Genomic DNA, 24460 nt, shown 5'->3' with positions numbered 1-24460 from the left:
CTAGGGAGTACCCCTTTTGTCAAGAAAGATGGATACACATGTTAACAACTTGTAGGGACATACTATCTACTGTCATTGTGGTGCTCTTTGTAGACACTGCCCCACAACTCACCTGCAGGCCACGCTCATCTCGGATCTAGGGTCCACTTGCTCGTTCCAATTAGTCCTAGAACTGTCACACCACCCTCTAAGCCTGGACCATGTCTGTGAACTACCTTAGCCTCCCTTGGAGATGAATTATGCCACTTTATTCCTTACTTGGAGAAGAGGAAGCAAGTGACCTTGCACCTCTCTACCATGCTGGGTAGAACTGATGCTGGGTAGACACATGCAGAGAGGGAAAGGCAGCCTGTGGGGTGTTCAGCAGAATTGTGCAAAGGGACAGTTTTGCTTTGGGCATCAGAGATTATATAACATTCACCTGTCAGGTAAGGGAGCTGCTTCAGAGAAAAGCAGCCATCCTGGTTGTTGAAAAGCCTTCCCAGGAATAGGGCAGAGGGATGCTCAGGAGAGCATCTCAGGGCCCAGTCTGGCTTCCACCTCCTCTTGTTGACCTGCTTGTGGGTGAGGTGGTGGTGGTGGTGGTAGTGGTGGTGGGGCAGTGCAGCCTCCATTCACAGGAACTGTAAAATTATGGCAGCAGCTACTGTGTCACTTGTCGATGTTTTCTTACCAAATCCGGATGCCAATGCATGACTTCCAGTGAGAATTCTGTGGTGTGACTTGGGTTTTCAGATTTCAAGACTCTCTGTTCTGTTCAAGTCAACGTTATTGATATCAATGATCAGATTCCCATCTTTGAAACATCAAATGTGAGTAGATGTCACTATTTGTTTTATTTTTATTTGGATCATATAATTGAACCCTTATTTAAACAAAAACACAGACAATGTGCCAGGTAGCCTGCTCAATGCATCAATAAAAATCAGGCACCATCTTCACATGAGTCCTCAGGGGCCCTAAGGTGTACTGAGAGTAAGGAGGGATGTCTATTTCTAAACTCTTGCCAACAGCTCATTTATTCTAAATGAGGTTTAAAGGCTACAACCACAATCCTTTTCAGATTGAAAATTAAATGGCTGCTGGTGGCTTGTTATAGATTTTGCATACAATGGACAGTAGCTAGAGCTACAAGATCTATGCCAAGCATTTGGGATTTAAAAAATTAGCATCAGAAATACTGGTGACTTTAACTCATTTAGTTAACCAGGTAAGAGGAAAGGAAAGGGGAAAAATATTTCTGGCTTAAGCCTAAGAGAAATGTGCTCCCTATATTTGCAAGAATTAGCGGTGGACGTAGAGTAAGTGTCAGGGCAGAAAGGACGTCAGGGAAAATGGCTGTGGTCATGGTGTGGTGTTATCATTGCACCCTTAAAAGGAATGTCTTGGTTTATTTAGCTCCGGGGAAAGAGAAGCCCACTTGACTAGATGGTTATGTTAGAAGTCAGTTTTGAGGCAGCCCAGAGCCTCCTGATGATGTCCATAAATCAAAACAGAGGCAAGGCTGTAACAAAGAAGGGAATTAATTTACAGTAGAGTTCAGAACCGTAAGAAGTGTGATGGAACGTATCTTGTCTAACAGCCACTGAGCTTAAGCAAGCATGAAATAAAGTATTCATTTTTTTCTCAGCCTCTATCCTCTGAGGCATTTTTCACTTCCTAGTATTGTGTGTCCCCTGCATTTCAGCAGACAATGGTCAAGTAGATTGAGCAGAATTCTGCAGTGGGGAGTTTAAAAGCTTGGAGATGCAAACCTGGCTGGAGAGAAAGTGGGCTTGCTTAGTCCATTGCCAGCGTCTTCTCTTGGACGCTGGCTGGTACCATTTTTGAGGTCATGATGTGGGGGAAGAGTGGGTCATAGGGCTTCAAGGGAGTTAGAATGCTTTATGGGGTGTGAGGAACACGGATTTTTGGAGGTTTGGGTTCGATCATACGAGCTGTGTTAGCCTGGTGTGTGTGGGGGGTTGACTATGCTAGCTCTTGGCTCCTCTGTCAAATGTCACTGAGATGTTTGTAGCCCTCTAGTGTACTTTGCTGCTCATCTTTCATAAGGGCTCTATACCAGCCATTCAGAGGCTCTGCATGCATTATCCCCTAATGACCACAGGTTGCATTCTCTTAGTTGACAAGTGACAGAGCCCATGTTTAAAGAAATGAGATAACTGTATCATTCAACTAACAAACAGCAAGTTTAGGGTTAGTAGCCAACTCTGACTTCAATGTTTTGGGTTTCTAATGTCCATCACTTGGTTGACTCAGGAATTAGAAGTATCTGTCACATCATAAGGACTTCTCATATTATGCCTACCTATATCATTATTTTTCAAATAATTATAGTTATTAAGCATGTGGATGTTGGAGGGGAACTCTATTTTAGAATCCTTGTAGAATGTCTAAGTTCTTTGGTATGAATTTCGGTTCATGAGTACAAATGATGTCAAAACTGGCTGTCACATGTTCATCAAGAGGAAAACCATGCTGGGTATTAAAGCCAGCTGTGACCTCTGTCCTGAACCCAGAGACGTTTGCCTTTTGTCCAGTAAACTCAATGCCATGGACCTTCTGGTTCCTTTCTTGTTTCTTCTTCAGTATGGAAGCAAGACTCTGTCTGAAGACACCGCCATCGGATCCACAATCCTAATCATCCAAGCTACAGATGCTGATGAGCCCTTTACAGGGAGCTCTAAAATCCTGTACAAGATTGTACAGGGAGACACGGAGGGGAGACTAGAAGTTGTCACAGATCCCATGACCAATGCAGGATATGTCAAGATCAAAAAGGTAGATATCAGTCGGGCAGTGGTGGCACACACTTTTAATCCCAGTGCTTTGGAGGCAGAGGCAGGCGGATTTCTGAGTTCAAGGCCAGCCTGGTCTACAGAGTGAGTTCCAGGACAGCCAGGGCTACACAGAGAAACCCTGTCTCAAAAAACAAACAAACAAACAAACAAACAAACAAACTTAATGCCCTGATGGCACCTGAAATAAAGTTGTGTTATGGATTTATTGATATGAAGGTTTCAACTAAGATTTATGAATTTTTTAAAAAATAAATCCTCTAAGGGAGCTATTCACTCCAAGATTAATTTCCCCTTGTTTTCTCTCCCTCCACAGCCTCTTGATTTTGAAACTCAACCAGTTAGCAGCATTGTGTTCAAAGCAGAAAATCCTGAGCCACTGGTGGAAGGCATAGAGTACAATGCTAGTTCTTTTGCCTCCTTCGAGCTGATTGTGACAGATGTGAATGAAGTGCCTGTGTTCCCCCGGCGAATATTCCAAGCAAACGTCAGCGAGGATGCTGCTGTGGGCAGTAGAGTGGGCAACGTGACTGCCAGGGATCCTGAAGGCCTGGCTGTGAGGTACAGAGCAGCAGGGCTGGACAGGCCTACTTGCATGCTGCAACCATAACCAGAAGGAGGGCTGGCAAGGCAGAGAAGCAGTATGCCCTGACTTCAGGACTGGGGCAATGAAACAGACATCAGAAGCAGGATCTCTGGTCTTGGTTCAGTGTGTCAGACACATGGCTTCAGGTGCCAATTCTGTCTCCTTGCTGCAAGTTTCATTTGAGATCTGGTGAAGGTACTAGGTGGGAACCCCACTCCCTGAGATTGGGTGAGCCATGGCTAGGCCCTAGGTTTGAACTATTGGGGTTCTAGAGAAGCTTCCTGGGGAAAATAGACTAGAGTTGTAGAGAAACACCCAGAAGTAGAGAAAGCCACCTAAGAGGCCAAAGGGAATGTTTCAGATGTAGGGATTCTGGGTTCCTCCTCTCTCTGGAGAGCTAGTCTGGGGCTAGTCTTCCCCCTCGTTCCCAGAGGGTTAGTGCTCAAGGTGAGATGCTAAGACAGCATTTCTGTTTTAGCCATTCTCATTCCTTCTTTTTCGATGCTACTGTCCCCACACATATTTGCCTAAAAAATGTACAATGATTAATTCATTTACTATATATACATATACACATTTGTATAATACCTAAATGATTTTAAAGATCACATAGTTAGTAAGCATAGATAGGACTTGAACTCAGACCTTTTGTTTGTCTTATACAATATTCTCCAGAATATAAACAAATAATTCCACATGACTTAGCTGGTACAAGTATTTCCAAGTCTTTAAGTTTCTCTGTATACTTGAGTGAAGTTGTATCTCCTATCGAGCTGTCCTATAGACAGTTGGGTTCAATTATATGGGCTTTACTGATTTTCTTGCATGAAATACATTACTAGTTTGCTTACTATAACAAAGAGTGTGAAGCAGAGTAACTTTATAAAGAAAACCAGTTTATTCAGTTCATAGCTCTGGACATGTATGGGCATAGCATCAGTACAGGCTGGGTCTTTTGAAGGTCTGTGTGATTATTAACACAACAGCAACACAAGCAAAGGGAAAAGATCACACTGTAGGCAGGAAGCTGTAGCCACTGCATTCTCACAACCCCTGCAAGGGAGTGTCCCTAAGTGATGCAAGAGATCCCACTAGACCCTACCTTCAATGGTCCTGTATTCAGCAAATTTACCATCTGAGAAGGAGGCTTCTAACATGAGAACAGTTTTTGTGGGGGAGGGGGAACACTCAAATCATGTCCATATCATACTGAGGAGTATGTCCTGAGGAGTAATGTTACCAGTAGTGAGGATTATATTGAATTATTCAGTGTAGAAACAATGCTATACATCCAGGTCACAAGTCATGATGGAATTCAGAGCCCATTACTATCTAACCGATGCCTCTGTATTCTCTGGGAGAATGCTATAAAAATTGGCTGATTGTAATGAAAAGATGAAATAAATCAGTAAAATTACTGGCCAGAGGTATGTGCATGTTAGTATAGAGAAACAGAAGCATTTAAGGAAATTCCTCTGTTGTCTCATAAACTGGTATAGAACATAAAACCAGAGTTACCACCAGAAGATGAGACGGGCAAGGGAGACTGAGAAAGGACATTCTGAGAAGAGACATTCTATAATGTCTGTTTCTGGAAGGCAAGCGAATGAGGAGTAATCAAGGCAGCCAGGGGGCACATGACAGTAAGAGCTAACTTTATCAACTCTGACATTGTGGACTGAGAAATTTAACTCTCCAGCTGGGTAAACTTAGTGAGTCGATCAGCAGCAGCAGATTCAAATCCAACCCACCTTCACATATTACAGAGCCCATTGCAGGCCACAGATCTAGAAGCCACACCTTTCTGACTACTTCCCCTGTGGTCCACAGCACTGCCATCTCTGTTGTGGACCCATCCTTCCCCACCACTCCATATCTCATCTGAGTCAACTGTGCACTGCAGGCAATGAGAGCTTTTAAGATGAAGTAAGCCGACTGTCCAGCTCCTCTTCTGAGCTTGCCCTGGGATTCTTGCCTCTGTCAGGGTTGGATCCCAAATACTTAGGAGCTCTGATTTATCATTCACACACAATCATGAATACAGTGCTTGACATACGCAACATGCTCAAAGTAGACATGGGAAAATTAATTTGACTAATTAAAATTTTAATCATTCATGTTCCTGGACATACAAACTAACAGAATTTTAGAAAATTATAGGCAGTCTTTTGAAGTCACACACACACACACGCAGTTCCTTGACTCCTATTAAGTATTTATTGAGGTGACATTTCCAGGACTGGAAATAAATGGCTTGCAACTATAGACATCTTTACAGTCATATGTGAGGCTTTACAAAAAGGCTAAATTTACTGGCTTTCCTCGGACTTGTTTCTCTCAAATTTATCTTTCCTACACCCGCCAATGAATTCTGTTGAGGACTCAATTTCAGCCAGGTCACCTTTCCACTCAGCACAGCTCAATGGCTACCTCTGGCTTGTATGATCTGGCTCTCCCAGTCTCTGTGGCCACATTTTTTCCACTTACTGCTGCCCAGACATATCCATGTCCTGTGCACACACCAGGATGCTCTTGGCCTCTCTGCTGGCTTGTGTATCTTTGTGGCACCCTTCTTGTCTGTGTCAACATCTTCAGAAAGGCTTTTCTAAGTCTAAGTACTGATTATCTGTGTATCTAAAGGCTTCATTCTTCAATTCTTGTCTCGCCCCTGTCTGCTGGAGTTGGTGCTTCTTTAGTGAAGTTTTGCCAGGCCACCAGCAGCCTATGTCTCCAATATTACTTCTCAGGTTTCCTTAGCAGGGTGGCATACTGACAGCTTTCAGAAGACATATACTTCAGTATGAAATCTTGATTGCCAGGAAAGCATAACTTTTCTCCCAGAGCTGTTCACTTCGCCATACATAATAAAACAAGCACAGGACCATGTTCTACGGAAGTGGTTCGCAGCCTTCCTAATGCTGCCACACTTTAATTTAGTTCCACACGATGTATGACCCTCAACCATACAATTATTTTCATTGCTACTTCATAACTGTAATTTTGCTACTGTTATGAATCATACCATAAACATCTGTGTTTTCAGATGGTCTTAGGTAACCCTGTGAAAGGATCATTTGATCCCCAAAGCGGTCACAACCCATAGCTTGAGAACCACTGTTGTAAAGACAACTCTTTTTCCAAGAAAGATGTGTAAATGAGATGCTGATTCTGTGATTCTGCTCCATAGTACACCCAAATGATGATTCTATGTCGGAGTATAGAAGTACAAACTATCTTCTGTTTTCATGTCAAGTAACACAGGTTGTTTTTTGTTTGTTTGTTTGTTTGTTTGTTTGTTTTTCTTCTCTCCCCTCATGAAGTTATTCACTGAAAGGCAATACGAGAGGCTGGCTTAAAATCGACTCTGTCACTGGTGAGATATTTAGCGCTGCTCCGCTGGATAGGGAAACAGAAAGTGTGTATCGAGTACAAGTGGTGGCCACTGAAGTAGGTGAGCAAAACAAAGCACAACCAGATCACAGATTATCAGGGGTGGGGGGACTTCAATAAAAATGAGTGGGAGGGCATGAGAAGGTTAAAAATCGTTGCTGAGTATGACCATAAAGCCACGGGAAGCAGGCACAAAAGGGAGGGGGAGGGAGGGAGTGTGAATATGTGAGTGAGTGTGTGTGTGCCTGTTTGAGTGTGTATGTGTCTGAGTGTGAATGTGTGTGTATGAGTGTACATGTGTGTGAGTGTGTACTTGTGTTTGTGTGAGTGTGTATGTGTATGAGTGTGAATGTGTATGTGAATATGTGTGTGAGTGTGCAAGTGTGTATGAGAGTATGTATGAGTGTGTGAGTTTGTGTGACTGTGTGTATGTGTGTGAGTGTGTATATGAGAGAGTGTATGTGTGTGTGTTTTCCATCCCTCGTGGTTGTGTTAGAGAACACTTGAGCCAATCTGTGCTTCAAGTAGGCAGAGTTTCCCCAAGGCTGGAGGGTTATCAAGGTTGCTGTCTGCTCTGGTTTTCTGGAGAAACTAGAGCCTCTTCTTGGAATGTTCTGGAGTCCCTAGCTAGCCCCCTTCTCTACTTCCTCAAAGGGGATTGGGGGCTTCTCCTAAACCAGATACCAGTGGCCCACAGAGACCCTTGGTGCTCATGCCTTTTTAAACACTTGTGCACTAATGAAACTGGGAGTTTCATTTCCTTGGGGTTTCTGATTCAGCAGGTGTCTGAACCTGGGTATCTGCCACTTCCATGAGGCAAGATAAACTTTGAAAGGGAAGACAATTGCACAGATCTGCCAGAATGTTTGGACCAGCTTTGCAAAAGCCTTGCATTCTATTTAATTCATTTGTGATACAAGTTGTCTACTGGCTCTGAACACAGAGTTCCAGGAAAATTATCAGATTAAAATAAAGATAAACTCACAGGAATGATATGGTATCCAGGGATAAGGCTGGTAATTAAAACATTGAGTGTCTTTAAATGGAATTTTCCATCTTGCAGTAGAAATTCTGTGGATCTTGTGCTGATCAAGGACTCTAATTAGCTAGTAATATATCTGCTTAACTTATAAAAAAAAAAAGAGATGAGAGCAGAACTAATTACTATCAAACAAATACAGTTTTAGACTAAAAAATAGTAAACTTTTAAAATACAAAGCCCCAAATTAGAGGCAGACACAGGGAACAGAGAAAGGAATCATAAAAATGTATGGGAAAAATGGAGAAAACCAAAATGACCATAGTTAAGTTCAGCTTCAGCAAAGTTGTTTATTAAGTTGTTTATTATTGGAAGGGATGTACAAATAGATGAAGCTTTGCTGAGACACGGACAGCTCAGTCTCGGCTGACTGCTACACATTGTGCTATCAGGATGTATATATTTTAACTGGTGATTTAAAAGCTCCCAGCAAGTCCAGGGGATGGATGCTGTGTCTTCTCCTTGATCCCATGACAGCCAACATTTCACTTTGCACAAGTTTCTAAGTGGTTTTCGTGTTTTAGAAGTCTCATGGATTGTGACCGTGAGCCAAAAACCTGTTCCATTTTCAGTTGTTGGCACCAAAATAATAATAATGTTAATAGACCAAACAATTTCAAGGACATCAGTGGACTCATCTTTGGTTTAAGAACAGTCAGAGACATAAAAATTGCTGTAAAGAAAACCAAGAAAACAAAGCTTCCTGGAATCAAAGCAGGAGCCATAAAACAGTTTACAGGAACACAAGTAGTGACCAACCATCAAAGCAGTGTCTGCGTGAGGTCAGGCACGGACAGTCAGGGTCGATTGTACCACACTGGACGCCTCCTGTGCACTTCTATTATTGACCATACTTTGTGCACAAAGAAACCAAGGCATTGAGAAATTGATTTGCCAAAGAGTGCACAGTTACCATGGTTCATAATGAAGAGGACATGGTCTTCATCACTATAGCATGACAGGACATTTGTGCAACTATTTGCTGTTTTCTCTTTGTAAGTGAGATATCCACAATTATCTTCACATAGCCATGTGCTTCTCAGCTGAGGAAATGAAGCTTAGAAGACTGAGTTAGGATGTAGAAGGCAGTGGGAAGTGATCAAGGGTGTGGCTCATAGGGACCTCTCCACTGTGCACTAGCTCTGTGAACTTAGCTAGGTCATACAGCTTTTGAGTGTCATTCTCCTGTGTAAGTTCAGAGTTGTTTTGAAGATACACACACACACACACACACACACACACACACACACACACACACCTGGTTAGTATTATCATTTAAACATTTAAAACATTTTTTGTGTTTATTTGTGTGTGTGTGCCCATGTGGGTGTGCATGTGTGCATGCATGAGTGTGTGTGTATGTGTGTATACATAAGTGCATCAAAGAATAATTTATGGGAGTCAGTTCTCCTTCGTCCATGTGGCTTCCAGGGATTGAAGCCATGTTGTCAAGTTTGGTAGCAAGTGTCTTTACTCACAGAGTCATCTTGTTGGTTCCATTTAAACACTTTAAGCAGTACTGAAATTTAGTCTAATTCTAAAAACTTCTTTCTACCACTTTAATAGACACAACTACTTAAATATTGATTTTTTTAAGGAAAGAGAAACATGATTTCATGTGAAGGATGATCATAATACTTAGCATATAATTCTAACCCTTCAATTTCTTAGGTGGGTCCTCTCTGAGTTCTACGGCAGATTTCCACCTGGTCCTCACAGATGTGAATGACAACCCCCCTCGCCTAGCTAAGGACTACACAGGCTTGTTCTTCTGCCATCCCCTCAGTGCCCCTGGGAGCCTCATCTTTGAGGCCACTGATGATGACCAGCAGTCACTTCGGAGGCCCAAGTTTACATTCGCCCTTGGCAGAGAAGGCTTACAAAGTGACTGGGAAGTTTCAAAAATCAATGGTGAGTTATCAAATGTACAATGAGAAAAATCAATGGTGAGTTATCAAATGTACAATGAGAAAAATCAATGGTGAGTTATCAAATGTACAATGAGAAAAGTCAATGGTGAGTTATCAAATGTACAATGAGAAAAATCAATGGTGAGTTATCAAATGTACAATGAGAAAAATCAATGGTGAGTTATCAAATGTACAATGAGAAAAATCAATGGTGGGTGAAGGAATTACTTTGTGTGTGTGTGTGTGTGTGTGTGTGTGTGTCTTGGTGGGCTTTATAACACACCCAGAGTTTTCTTCGTGTTCCAAGAAAGCAGGTCACGCTCTGGAAGTACACAGGAAAGTCTTCAAAGCCCCAGGCTTTGAGAAAAGGAAGCTTGAAACCCCAGTAGCCTGGTTGGTGAACATAGATAGATGAATAATTTGAACATCAGTTGTAAATTTCCAGGCAAGCTAAGAAACATATTTTATATATTTATATTGAAACAATTAACATACAGTAAACTTACTATATGTTATATTTCATCAATGTATACAACTTTGCAAGAATTCACACATACACACACACACACACACACACACACACACACACACGTCATATCAGCACAATCAAGTGACTATTTTGCCACTCTCAAGCTTTTTCTTACTTTATTTTTTATTGCCCTTGTCCACCTCATTAAGCCCATCCTGTTTTTCTCAGCCAACAGCCCATCTTTCTGTCACTACAGATTTGTCTCTTCATAACTTCAGGTACTTCCAGCTTCTTCCTCCCAGCGTGACTATTTGGGTGTGTGTTCTTGGTGTGTGTACCAGAGCTTCATTTTTTATACTGTGCAGCAGTATCACAGTGTCTCCATTCTCTCAGTGACTGTTGGCTGCTGGGCGCATGTGTGGACAAGTGTGTTAGGAGCATGGCTTATCATGTTTCCTAGCTGAACACCAAGGAATTGGAGTGACTACATCAACGGTAGGTTAGTGCTTAGCTAGTTCAGGAAAGGTCCAACTATTTCCCAGTTTGCTCTCACCCTTTTCCTTCCGCCAGTGCATGAGCTCCATAGCATCCTCCCCAGTGCATTTGCTCAGCTCAGTTATCTTTAGCCATTCCACTGTATGTACATCAGTCTCTTGTTATATTTTCTATTGGTTTTCCTTAGTGACGAATGATTAAGCCTCTCTTCAAGTAGTGCTTTGATATCTATATGTCAGTGATGTATCTGATCAAATATTGTTTCCAGATTCTCTCTCTCTCTCTCTCTCTCTCTCTCTCTCTCTCTCTCTCTCGGTGTGTGTGTGTGTGAAGTGCTTTATCAGGAAATTGTATTTTTACAGCAATGTCTTCTCTTCACTAAAGATTTACTTTTTACTATGTATGTGTGCCTTGTGAATGCACACTGTGTGCAGGCAAGTGACTTGAGGATCAGAAGAGGGGATCAGGCCCATTGAAACTGGAGTTACAGTGGTTGTGAGCCTGTTTTGTTTTGTTTTGCTTTGTTTTGTTTTTCAAAGTTGTCTCATCTGTTCTAGGTATTTTGCATTTTGGAATAAATAATAGTATGCCACTTGTCTATTGCCAGAAAAAGAAATCTGTTGAGGTTGGGATTAGATACTGTCGAGTCTGTATGGGCACTTGGAGTGTGCTGGGAGTTTCAATTGGTGAACATGGGTGCTTGTCTCCACTTACTAAGGTCTTTTTAAATTTCTTTGAGTAGCATATCTCAACTTTCAGTGTGTAGTTCTTTTTTTTTTTAAATTAGGTATTTTCTTCATTTACATTTCCAGTGCTATCCCAAAAGTCCCCCATTCCTTCCCCCACCCACTCCCACTTCTTGGCCCTGGCGTTCCCCTATACTGAGGCATATAAAGTTTGCACGACCAATGGGCCTCTCTTTCCACTGATGGCTGACTAGGCCATCTTCTGATACATATGCAACTAGAGACCCGAGCTCCGGGGGGTACTGGTTAGTTCATATTGTTGTTCCACCTATAGGATTGCAGATCCCTTTAGCTCCTTGGGTACTTTCTCTAGCTCCTCGATTGGAGGCCCTGTGATCCATCCAATAGCTAACTGTGAGCATCCACTTCTGTGTTTGCTAGGCCCTGGCATAATCTTACAAGAGACAGCTATATCAGGGTCCTTTCAGCAAAATCTTGCTAGTGTATGCAATGGTGTCAGTGTTTGGAGGCTGATTATGGGATGGATCCCCGGATATGGCAGTCTCTAGATGGTCCATCCTTTCATCTCAGCTCCAAACTTTGTCTCTGTAACTCCTTCCAGGGTGTTTTGTTCCCAATTCTAAGAAGGGGCAAAGTGTCCACACTTTGGTCTTCATTCTTCTTGAGTTTCATGTGCTTTGTATCTTTTATCTTGGGTATTCTAAGTTTCTGGGCTAATATCCACTTATCAGTGAGTACATATCATGTGAGTTGTTTTGTGATTGTGTTACCTCACTCAGCATGATGCCCTCCAGGTCCATCCATTTGCCTAGGAATTTCATAAATTCATTCTTTTTAATAGCTGAGTAGTACTCCATTGTGTAAATGTACCACATTTTCTGTATCCATTCATCTGTTGAGGGGCATCTGGGTTCTTTTCAGCTTCTGGCTATTATAAATAAGGCTGCTATGAACATAGTGGAGCATGTGTCCTTCTTACCAGCTGGAACATCTTCTGGATATATGCCCAGGAGAGGTATTGCGGGATCCTCCGGTAGTACTATGTCCAATTTTTCTGAGGAACCTCCAGACTGATTTCCAGAGTGGTTGTACAAGCTTGCAATCCCACCAACAATGGAGGAGTGTTCTTCTTTCTCCACATCCTCGCCAGCATCTGCTGTCAACTGAATTTTTGATCTTAGCCATTCTGACTGGTGTGAGGTGGAATCTCAGGGTTGTTTTGGTTTGCATTTCACTGATGATTAATGATGCTGAACATTTTTTTCATGTGCTTCTCAGCCATTCGGTATTCCTCAGGCGAGAATTCTTTGTTAAGCTCTGCACCCCATTTTTTAATGGGGTTATTTGATTTTCTGTGGTCTAGCTTCTTGAGCTCTTTGTATATATTGGATATTAGTCCCCTATCTGATTTAGGATAGGTAAAGATCCTTTCCCAATCTGTTGGTGGCCTTTTTGTCTTATTGACGGTGTCTTTTGCCTTATGGAAGCTTTGCAATTTTATGAGGTCCCATTTGTCGATTCTCGATCTTACAGCACAAGCCATTGCTGTTCTATTCAGGAATTTTTCCCCTGTGCCCATATCTTCGAGGTTTTTCCCCACTTTCTCCTCTACAAGTTTCACTGTCTCTGGTTTTATGTGGAGTTCCTTGATCCACTTAGATTTGACCTTAGTACAAGGAGATAGGAATGGATCAATTCGCATTCTTCTACATGTTAACCACCAGTTGTGCCAGCACCATTTGTTGAAAATGCTGTCTTTCTTCCACTGGATGGTTTTAGCTTCCTTGTCGAAGATCAAGTGACTATAGGTGTGTGGATTCATTTCTGGGTCTTCAATTCTATTCCATTGGTCTACTTGTCTGTCGCTATACCACCAGTGTGTAGTTCTTACAAAAACGCTTGGCTCTTTTAAATAGTGTTTTAAGATCTATATTTCTATATATCACTAGGATATAGAAATACAACTGGTAATTTTTGGATTATTCTCTTGTATGACAACCCATGGCTATTGTTTACTAATTTTTATATGATTTGGATCCCATTGATTTCCTACATAGGTTAGTTGTGTTGTTTTTAACTCACAGTTGAACTTCTTCCTTTCTAATCTTGCCCTATTACTGGCTAAGACTTTCAGTAGGTAAGTAAGTAAGTAAGTAGAATCCAAGTTCTTGCCTTGATCTCCTGGTGTAGAAGGCAAGCTGCCACCTTCCACAAATAAGTATATTTCATAGGTGATCTGTATTTGATATTTTGGCTTTCTATTAAAAACTTGATGAGAACTGTTTTTCTTTCTGATTGAGTTAGAAGTTTTGTCAGGAATTGGTGGATTATATTGGCTTTTATTTTAGAACAACCGTATTGCTGGGAAGAGGTCTATTTGGTGATAAAATAGTTTATGTAATTTTGAATCTAATTTGGTAAAACTAAGACTTTTGTGTTTATATCAACAAATCTATGTAAACTGATCTGTAGTTTTTCTTACAATACTTTTTTAAAAACTGTTTTTAATTTCATCGACTGCTAATCTGATAGAGTCAGTTAGGAGATCCTTTACCTATACAATTATCTGGAAGCCTGTGTGTCAAATTGGGGTCACTTTCTCCTTAAAGTTCAGGCATTAATTTATTAATGATGAATGCATTTGGGAACAGAAAGTTTATTTATTTTTTGGTACAAAATTCAACTGCGTATTTCATTTCTTTGTTGTTTAAGTCACATTTCTTTTGGTTTGATGTTGCTACTCTGTAGCTTTCAAATATTTTTTTCTGCTTCATTTTGTTTTTCTAACCCATTGGCATACAGTTACGGTGTATAGTGCCTTCACCTTATGTAACCTAGCCTGTAGGCATTAACAGTTCAGAAAAATACTATATTGATTTCTTCATGTTCTATGACAGATATGTGCTATATCTAACAATAGGATCTCACTATCAAGTTCTGGATTTACAGCATTGTAAATAGCTTGTAACATTTGGTAGTCTATAAGACATCATTGGTAAATGACTTTAAAGGAGGTAATTTATTCATGGCACCTGGTTTTTTTATTTGTTAACCTATAATATCCAGTAGAATTATTAACCTGTTATGAAATATATCCATTTAAATTATTTGTGTGTATGGATATGTAAAACTTTTTTTAACAATAGTAGGTTTTTAAACAACTTAAAGAAAAACTCAACCAACAAACTAATACCAGATGTACAAATTCCAATACAGAAACAAAAAGAGCATGAAAAAACTGGTCTACTTCCAAAAATACATAATTTGTATTTTTCTAATAAAAGTGACATGGAAGGATATTCAGGTAGAAAATTCAAAATAAGGACTATAACTGTGTTCAAACAACTCAAAGACAAAGAGATGAATAAAGTAAGGAAGTCTGTCTAAGTCATGAGTATAGAGTTTGATTCTTCATGAAGACCCAACTGAACATAATGGACATTAAGGGTCTCAGTGGAAAGCCTGACTAACAGATGGATCATGTCAAAAACAGAGAGTCAGAGACGGAAGACCAAATAGAGAGTTGGAAGGAAGAATGATGGGAAAAATTTTAAAGTGAACAAAATATGAGAAAGTTTTGGTATAATATAAAAAGAACTAAGCTTTGAACTATGGGCATAAGAGAAGGAGAATACCACAATAAAGTCATATAGACTATCTTCAGTAAAACAGTAAAAGAAAAATTTCCAAGCTTAGAGAAAGAGATGTTCATCCAGGTTCAAGAGGATTATAGAACACCAAACAAGTTGAACCAAAAAGAAATTCTTTACAACAAATTATAGTTAGAACATTAAAAACACAGCTATATGGAGGATATCATCCTAAGTAAGGTAACCCAATCACAAAAGAACCCACATGATATGCACTCACTGATAAGTGGATATTAGCCCAGAAGTTCAGAATCCTTCTTAGAAGGGTGAACAAAATACCCATGGAAGGAATTACAGAGGCAAAGTTCAGAGCATAGACTGAAGGAATGACCATTCAGAGACTGCCCTACTTGGGAATCCATCCCATAAACAACCACCAAACCCAGACACTATGGCAGATGCCAACAAGAGCTTGCTGACAGGAGACTTATATAGCTGTCTCTTGAGCTGCTCTGCCAGTGCCTGGCAAATACAGAAGTGGATGCTCATCGTCATCCATTGGACAGAGCACAAGGTTCCCAATGAAGAAACTAGAGAAAGTACCCAAGGAGTGGAAGGGGTTTGAAGCCCCATAGGAGGAACATCAATATGAACTAACTAGTAACCCCAGAACTCCTTGGAACTAAACCACCAATCTAAGAAAACACATGGTGGAACTTGTGGCTCTAGCTGTATATGTAGCAGAGTATGGCCTAATCAGTCATCAATGGAAGAAGAGGCCCTAGGTCCTGTGAAGGTTCTATGTCCCAGTATAGGGGAATGCCAGGACCAGGAATGGGAGTGGGTGGGTTGGGGAGCAGGGGCAGGGGAGAGGGGATTTTCAGAGGGGAAACTAGGAAAGGGGATAACATTTGAAATGTAAATAAAGAAAATATCTAATAAAAAGATATAAAAAACAAACAAATAAACAACAACAACAACAACAAAATCCCCACAGAATTTAAAACATCTATTGAAAGTTGCATGTGACAACGGTCAAGTCTAGGCCCACATGTATTTTAAGTCTTAAATGACTGTAACTCTCAACCCATCCTATGGTGCCCAGCAAAACTACCTATTGAAATAGAAGGAGAACAAAACTTTCCATAATAAAATAGATTAAAAGAATTTATGACTATTTAGCCAGCTCTACAGAGAATCCTGGAAGGAATCCTTCAATCTGAAGAGCAGGATAAATACACCCAAGATGTCACAAGGGACAAACAATACCTAGAAAAGCAATCAAGACATCTGAGAAAATAACCACACCACAGAATCAACAAGATGACAGGAATTAACACATAAAATTCAGCAATCATTATGAATTTTAATCAACTCAATTCTTCAATAAAAAGAAGCAGACTAACAGATTGGATTAGAAAATGGGGTCCACCTTTTTGATGCTTCTAAGAAACAAGTCTCCTTATCAGTAATAGACACAATCTCAGGGTAGAAAGACTGAAAAGATATTCCAAGTAAATGGAACTAAGAAACAAGCAGGCCTAGCTATTCTAATATCTGGCAGAGTAGACTTCAACCCAAACTAGTCAGAAGAGATAGGGAAGTATATTTCATATTCATTAAAGGAACAAAATCCATCAAGAAGATATTATAATTCTAAATATGCAGCAAACAGGGTTACCCAATTTTATAAAACAAATATTACTAGATCTAAAATCACAAATTTATCCCAACACAGTGATAGTATGTAGTTTCAATACCACTCACATCAATAGTTAGGTCATTCAGAAAAACTCTCTAGTTAAATGTCATCACAACACAAATGAACCCAAAAGAGGATGTTCCATCCAAACACTAAAGAATGTACGTTCTTCTCAGCATCCTACAGGACTTTCTACAAAATTAACTACATATTGGAATGCAAAGTAAGTCTTAATACATCTAGGAAAATTGAAATCACATCCTGCATACTACCTGACCACAATGGAATAAAGCTGGATACTGATGGCAATAGAAACTAGAGAAAGTACACAGAAACTAAACACATTACTAAATGCTATTTGGGTAAAGAAAAAAAATCAAGAAAAAATTAAATTTCTGTAAGTAAATGAAAAAGAAAACACAACATACAAAAATTTATGGGGCACAATGAAAAAAACCAAAAGGAATCAATGTACTCAAAGTCCTTGGAAAAGAAAAAAAAACCCTATATCCACCCCCACCCTCTCCCAAGTGGACAAGAAGATGGGCTAAAGAGACAACTCAGCAGTCAAGAGCACTGGCATCTCTTCTAGAGGACCTGGGTTCTGTTCCTAGCACCTACATGGCAGCTTACAACATTTTGTAATTCCCATCTCAGGGGGTCCAATTACTCACTTCTGGCGTCTGTGTTTACTGTATGTATGTGATGCAGAGATATAAATGCAGGAAAAACAACCACACACATAAAAAATAAAAAGTGAAAAAGGACAGGCAAGAATAATCAAAAGCAGGGATGAAATCAACAAAAGAAATGAGAAGCTAACAAGATTGAACCTTTACCAAATTAGCCAAAAGAAAGAGGAGATCTTAATTAATAAAATTAGATATACAAAGGAAGCCTTAAAACAGACACTTAGGAAATTCAGAGAATCACAAAGACATACTTGGAAAAAACTTTTCCAACAGTGGAATCAAAAAGAAATTTCTGTGCATTTCTTCATTTAGCTTTCTACAAAAGCTAAATGAAGGTAAAATAAATAACCTGGCCCCTAATGTCACATAAGACAGAGGCAATTAGAAAAAAAAATCTTTCAACAACAACAAAAATGTCCAGGACCAGATGGACCCAAGCACAACCTTCTACAAGACTTTTCCAGAACCAACACCAATACTCAAGTTATTCCATATTTTTTTCTGAGACAGGATCTCTCTGTATAACCTTGGCTATCCTGGAACTCACTCTGTAGATCAGGCTGGTCTCTAACTCAGAGATTTACCTGCCTCTGCCTTTCGAGTGCTGGGATTGAAGATATGTGCAACCACTGCCCAGCTCTCATAAAAGTTTTAAAAATGGAAATATTTCATTTTCTATGAAGCCAATATTACCATGACCCCCAATAAGGTCTGATGAACATGGACACAAAAATTCTCAATAAAATACTTGAAATCAAACTCAAGAACACACCAAAGGTATTACCCACCATGATCAAGTCTGCTTCATTCCAGAGATCTGGGGAATTATTATTATTATTATTATTACTAATAATAAATCAGTTAGAGTCATATAAATAGACTCAAGAATAGAAACCTATAAGCATCTCATTACATACAGAACGGCAACTGACACCATCTAGCATCTTTTCATGGTAGAATTCTGAAGAATCTAAGAATACAGGGGACAAAGCTCAATATAACAAAGGCAATATTCAGCAAGCCCACAGCCAACATCGTGTATTCTCACTAAAAGCAGAAATAAACCAGGAGTGTCCCACCCTCCCTGATGCCTGTTCAGTATAGTAACTTGTAACATTAGATAAAAAATAACTCTGCAGCCAGTCCCACAGCACCCAGAGGAAGCTCCACTCACAGGCACTCTAACACTCCCAGGATCATAGGTCCAGAGGTGAAGAGGACACAACATCTATCCCAACATTGGAGGTAACTGGGACCAGCCGGACACAGGCATCCAGGAGCTCCGCCCACCTGTGACACAGGTTCCTTCCTGCCTGGGCTGGTGTCCTGACCAGAACTTTGGTGCGAACTCCACAGCCAGTCCCACAACACCCAGAGGAAGCTCCACTCCCAAGGGTTCTGGCTCTCCCAGGATCATAGGATCAGAGGTGCCCTGAGCAGACCTTGGGTGTGAAGGGTCCAGAGGCAGCTTGACTCCCAGGAGCTCTGACGCACCTAGGATCTCAGGATAACAGGATCTCAGAATCAGAGACAGCTGAACTCTGAGGAGTTCTGACACAACAAGGATCACAAGAAGGACAGGATCCAGTCAGATATATAAGGGCAGATAGCACTAGAGATAATCAGATGGCAGGAGGTAAGCATAAGACAATAAGCAACAGAAACAAAGGTTACTTGGCATCATCAGAACCTAATTCTCCCACCATAGCAAGTCTACACCATCACACCAGAAAAGCAAGATTCGGATCTAAAATCACTTCTCATGATGGTGATAGAGGACTTTAAGAAGGGCATAAATAACTCCCTTAAAGACATACAGGAGAACACAGGTAAACAACTAGAAGCCCTTAAAAAGGAAACCAAAAAAAAAAAAAAAAAAAAAAAACCTCTTGAATTCTAGGAAAACATAATTAAACAGCGAAGGAAATGAACAAAACCATTGAAGATCTAAAAATGGAAATAGAAAACAATAAAGACATCACAAAGAGAGACAACTCTGGAGTTATAAAACCCAGGAAAGAGATCAGGAGCCATAGATGCAAGCATCACCAACAGAATACAAGATAGAAGAGAGACTCTCAGGTGCAGAAGACACTGTAGAAAACATTAACACAACAGTAAAAGAAAATACAAAAAGCAAAAAGCTCCTAACCCAAAACATCCGGGGGGGAATCCAGGACACTATGAGAAGATGAAACCTAGGGATAATAGGTATAGAAGAAGGTTTCCAACTTAAAGGGCCAGTAAATATCTTACAAAGTTATAGATGAAAACTTCCCTAACCTAAAGAAAGAGATGCCCATGAACATACAAGAAATCTACAGGACTACAAATAGACTGGACCAGAAAAGAAATTCCTCTCATCATATAATAATCAAAATACCAAATTCACTAAACAAAGAAAGAATATTAAAACAGTAAAGGAAAGGGATCAAGTAACATATAAAAGCAGACCTATTAGAATTACATCAGATTTCTCACCAGAGACTATAAAATCCAGAAGGCCCTGGGCAGATGTCATACAGACCCTAAGAGAACACAAATGCCAGCCCAGGCTACTAAACCCAGCAAAACTCACATTACCATAGATGAAGAACCAAGATATTCCATGACAAAACCAAATTTATACAATATCTTCCCATAAATCCAGCTCTACAAAGGATAATAGATGGAAAACATCAACACAAGGAGGAAAACTACACCCTAGAAAAAGCAAAAAAGTACTCTACTTTCAACAAACCTGAAAGAAGATAGCCACACAAACATAATTCCACCTCTAACAACAAAAATAACAGGAAGTAACAATCACTTTTCCTTAATATCTCTTAACATCAATGGGCTCAATTCCCCAATAAAAAGACATAGACCAATAGACTGGCTACATAAACAGGACCCATTTTGCTGCATACAGGAAACCCACCTCAGGGACAAAGACAGACACTACCTCAGAGTAAAAGGTTGGAAAACAATTTTCCAAGCAAATGGTCCCAAGAAACAAGCTGGAGTAGCCAATTCTAATATTGAATAAAATCAACTTTCAACCTAAAGTTATCAAAAAAGATAAGGAAGGACACTTCATAATGGCCAAAGGAAAAGTCTACCAAAATGAACTCTCAATTGTGAACATGTATGCTCCAAATGCAAGGGCACCCACATTCATAAAAGAAACTTTACTAAAGCTTAAACCACACATCTCACCCAACACAATAATAGTGGAAGACTTCAACACTCTCATCAATGGACAGATCATGAAAACAGAATCTAAACAGAGACACAGTGAAACTAAGCAAAAGTTATGAACCAAATGGATCTAGTAGTTATTTATAGAATATTTCATCCTAAAGCAAAAGAATATACCTTCTCCTCAGAACCTCTCAGTACCTTCTCCAAAACTGACCATATATATACTCAATCCCAAAACATGACATACAAGACATACAAGAAGATTGAAATAATCCCGTGCACCCTATTAGATTACCACAGACTAAGTCTGGTCTAGAATACCAACAAAAACAATGGAAAGCACACATACTCATACAAGCTGAACAATGTTCTACTCAAGGAAAACTTGGTCAAGGAAGAAATAAAGGAAGAAATTAAAGGCTTTTTAGAACTTAATGAAAATGAAGACACATTACACCAAAACTTATGGGACACAATTAAAGCAGTGGTAATAGGAAAACACATAGCTCTGAGTGCCTCCAAAGAAAAACTGGAGAGAGCTTACCCCAGTAGCTTGACAGCACACCTGAAAACTCCAGAACAAGAAGAAGCAAATATACCCAGGAGGAGTGGAAGGCAGAAAATAATCAAACTCAGGGCTGAAATTAACCAAGAAGCAACAAAAAGAACTATACAAATAATCAACAAAAGCAGGAGCGGGTTCGTGGTGGCCCATGCCTTTATTCCCAGCACTTGGGAGGCAGAGGCAGGCAGATTTCTGAGTTCGAGGCCAGCCTGGTCTACAGAGTGAGTTCCAGGACAGCCAGGGCTACACAGAGAAACCCTGTCTCAAAAAACAAAAAACAAAAAACAAAAAACAAAAAAAAAAAGAAAGAAAGAAACTCAACAAGATAGATAAACCCTTAGCCAAACTAACCAGAGGGCATAGAGATAGTATCCAAATTAACAAAATCAGAAATAAGAAAGGAGACATAATAACTAAACATATCTTTAATTAATCTGTTTGTTGAATATTAACATTTGAAAACATTAAAATCATGTTCTATACACATCATGGAAGTATTATTGATAATTTTTCTCACTGATCTTGAATTAGCATTTTTTTTTGATTTTTAATATTTTTATTACATATTTTCCTCAATTACATTTCCAATGCTATCCCAAAAGTCCCCCATAGCGCCCCCCACTTCCCTACCCACCCATTCCCATTCTTTTGGCCCTGGCATTCCCCTATATTGGGGCATATAAAGTTTGCAAGTCCAATGGGCCTCTCTTTCCATTGATGGCCGACTAGGCCATCTTTCGATACATATGCAGCTAGAGACAAGAGTTCCGGGGTTCTGGTTAGTACATCATGTTGTTCCAACAATAGGGTTGCAGATCCCTTTAGCTCCTTGGGTACTTTCTCTAGCTTCTCCATTGGGAGCCCTGTGATACATCCAATAGCTGACTGTGAACATCCACTCCTGTGTTTGCTAGGCCCCGGCATCGTCTCACAAGAGACAGCTATATTTGGGTCCTTTCAGCAAAATCTTGCTAGTGTATGCAATGGTGTCAGCGTTTAGAAGCTGATTATGGGATGGATCCCTGGATACGGCAGTCTCTAAATGGTCCATCCTTTCATCACAGCTACGAACTTTGTCTCTGTAACTCCTTCCCTGGGTGTTTTGTTCCCAATTCTAAGAAGGTGCACAGTGTCCACACTTTGGTCTTCATTCTTCTTGAGTTTCATGCGTTTAGCAAATTGCATCTTATATCTTGGGTATCCTAAGTTTTGGGCTAATATCCACTTATCAATGAATACATATTGTGTGAGTTCTTTTGTGATTGTGTTACTTCACTCAAGATGATGCCCTCCAGGTCCATCCATTTGGCTAGGAATTTCATAAATTCATTCTTTTTAATAGCTGAGTAGTACTCCATTGTGTAAATGTACCATAATTTCTGTATCCATTCCTCTGTTGAGGGACATCTGGGTTCTTTCCAGGTTCTGGCTATTATAAATAGGGCTGCTATGAACATAGTGGAGCATGTGTCCTTTTTACCGGTTGGGACATCTTCTGGATATATGCCCAGGAGAGGTATTGCTGGATCCTCCGGTAGTACTATGTCCAATTTTCTGAGGAACCGCCAGACTGATTTCCAGAGTGGTTGTACAAGCTTGCAATCCCACCAACAATGGAGGAGTGTTCCTCTTTCTCCACATCCTCGCCAGCATCTGCTGTCACCTGAATTTTTGATCTTAGCCATTCTGACTGGTGTGAGGTGGAATCTCAGGGTTGTTTTGATTTGCATTTCCCTGATGATTAAGGATGTTGAACATTTTTTCAGGTGTTTCTCTGCCATTCGGTATTCCTCAGGTGAGAATTCTTTGTTCAGTTCTGAGCCCCATTTTTTAATGGGGTTATTTGACTTTCTGGAGTCCACCTTCTTGAGTTCTTTATATATATTGGATATTAGTCCCTTATCTGATTTAGGATAGGTGAAGATCCTTTCCCAATCTGTTGGTGGTTTTTTTGTCTTATTGATGGTGTCTTTAGCCTTGCAGAAGCTTTGTAGTTTCATGAGGTCCCACTTGTCAATTCTCGATCTTACAGCACAAGCCATTACTGTTCTATTCAGGAATTTTTCCCCTGTGCCCATATCTTCAAGGCTTTTCCCCACTTTCTCCTCTATAAGTTTCAGTGTCTCTGGTTTTATGTGAAGTTCCTTGATCCACTTAGACTTGACCTTAGTACAAGGAGATAGGAATGGATCGATTCGCATTCTTCTACATGTTAACAACCAGTTGTGCCAGCACCATTTGTTGAAAATGCTGTCTTTCTTCCACTGGATGTTTTTAGCTCCCTTGTCGAAGATCAAGTGACCGTAGGTGTGTGGGTTCATTTCTGGGTCTTCAATTCTATTCCATTGGTCTATTTGTCTGTCACTATACCAGTACCATGCAGTTTTTATCACAATTGCTCTGTAGTAGAGCTTTAGGTCCGGCATGGTGATTCCACCAGAGGTTCTTTTATCCTTGAGAAGAGTTTTTGCTATCCTAGGTTTTTTGTTATTCCAGATGAATTTGCAGATTGCACTTTCTAATTCGTTGAAGAATTGATTTGGAATTTTGATGGGGATTGCATTGAATCTGTAGATTGCTTTTGGCAAGATAGCCATTTTTACAATGTTGATCCTGCCAATCCATGAGCATGGGAGATCTTTCCATCTTCTGAGATCTTCTAGAATTTCTTTCTTCAGAGACTTGAAGTTTTTATTATACAGATCTTTCACTTCCTTAGTTAGAGTCACGCCAAGATATTTTATATTATTTGTGACTATTGAGAAGGGTGTTGTTTCCCTAATTTCTTTCTCAGCCTGTTTATTCTTTGTGTAGAGAAAGGCCATTGATTTGTTTGAGTTAATTTTATATCCAGCTACTTCACCGAAGCTGTTTATCAGGCTTAGGAGTTCTCTGGTGGAATTTTTAGGGTCCCTTATATATACTATCATATCATCTGCAAAAAGTGATATTTTGACTTCATCTTTTCCAATTTGTATCCCTTTGATCTCCTTTTGTTGTCGAATTGCTCTGGCTAGGACTTCAAGTACAATGTTGAATAGGTATGGAGAAAGTGGACAGCCTTGTCTAGTCCCTGATTTTAGAGGGATTGCTTCAAGCTTCTGACCATTTACTTTGATGTTGGCTACTGGTTTGCTGTAGATTGCTTTTATCATGTTTAGGTATGGGCCTTGAATTCCTGATCTTTCCAAGACTTTTATCATGAATGGGTGTTGGATCTTGTCAAATGCTTTTTCCGCATCTAACGAGATGACCATGTGGTTTTTGTCTTTGAGTTTGTTTATATACTGGATTACGTTGATGGATTTCCATATATTGAACCATCCCTGCATCC

The 24460-nt window shown here is 40.0% G+C and overlaps 1 protein-coding gene across 2 annotated transcripts in view; it reads left to right on the top strand.

Moving 5' to 3' along the window:
- Cdh17 (cadherin 17) overlaps positions 1–24460 on the top strand; it is a 65464-nt gene that overhangs the window by 26901 nt on the left and 14103 nt on the right. For both annotated transcript variants that reach the window (XM_021161068.2, XM_085838491.1), the window contains 5 exons: positions 736–812; positions 2590–2781; positions 3115–3359; positions 6705–6835; positions 9485–9724. In XM_021161068.2, coding sequence (XP_021016727.1) covers positions 736–812; positions 2590–2781; positions 3115–3359; positions 6705–6835; positions 9485–9724 — 885 coding nt within the window. The remainder of the gene's footprint in view (positions 1–735; positions 813–2589; positions 2782–3114; positions 3360–6704; positions 6836–9484; positions 9725–24460) is intronic.

Source organism: Mus caroli, unplaced genomic scaffold (genome assembly GCF_978045245.1).
Source record: "Mus caroli unplaced genomic scaffold, Mus_caroli_1 scaffold_6, whole genome shotgun sequence".
Lineage (NCBI taxonomy): Eukaryota > Metazoa > Chordata > Mammalia > Rodentia > Muridae > Mus > Mus caroli.
This window is presented reverse-complemented; position numbering and strand designations above follow the sequence as displayed.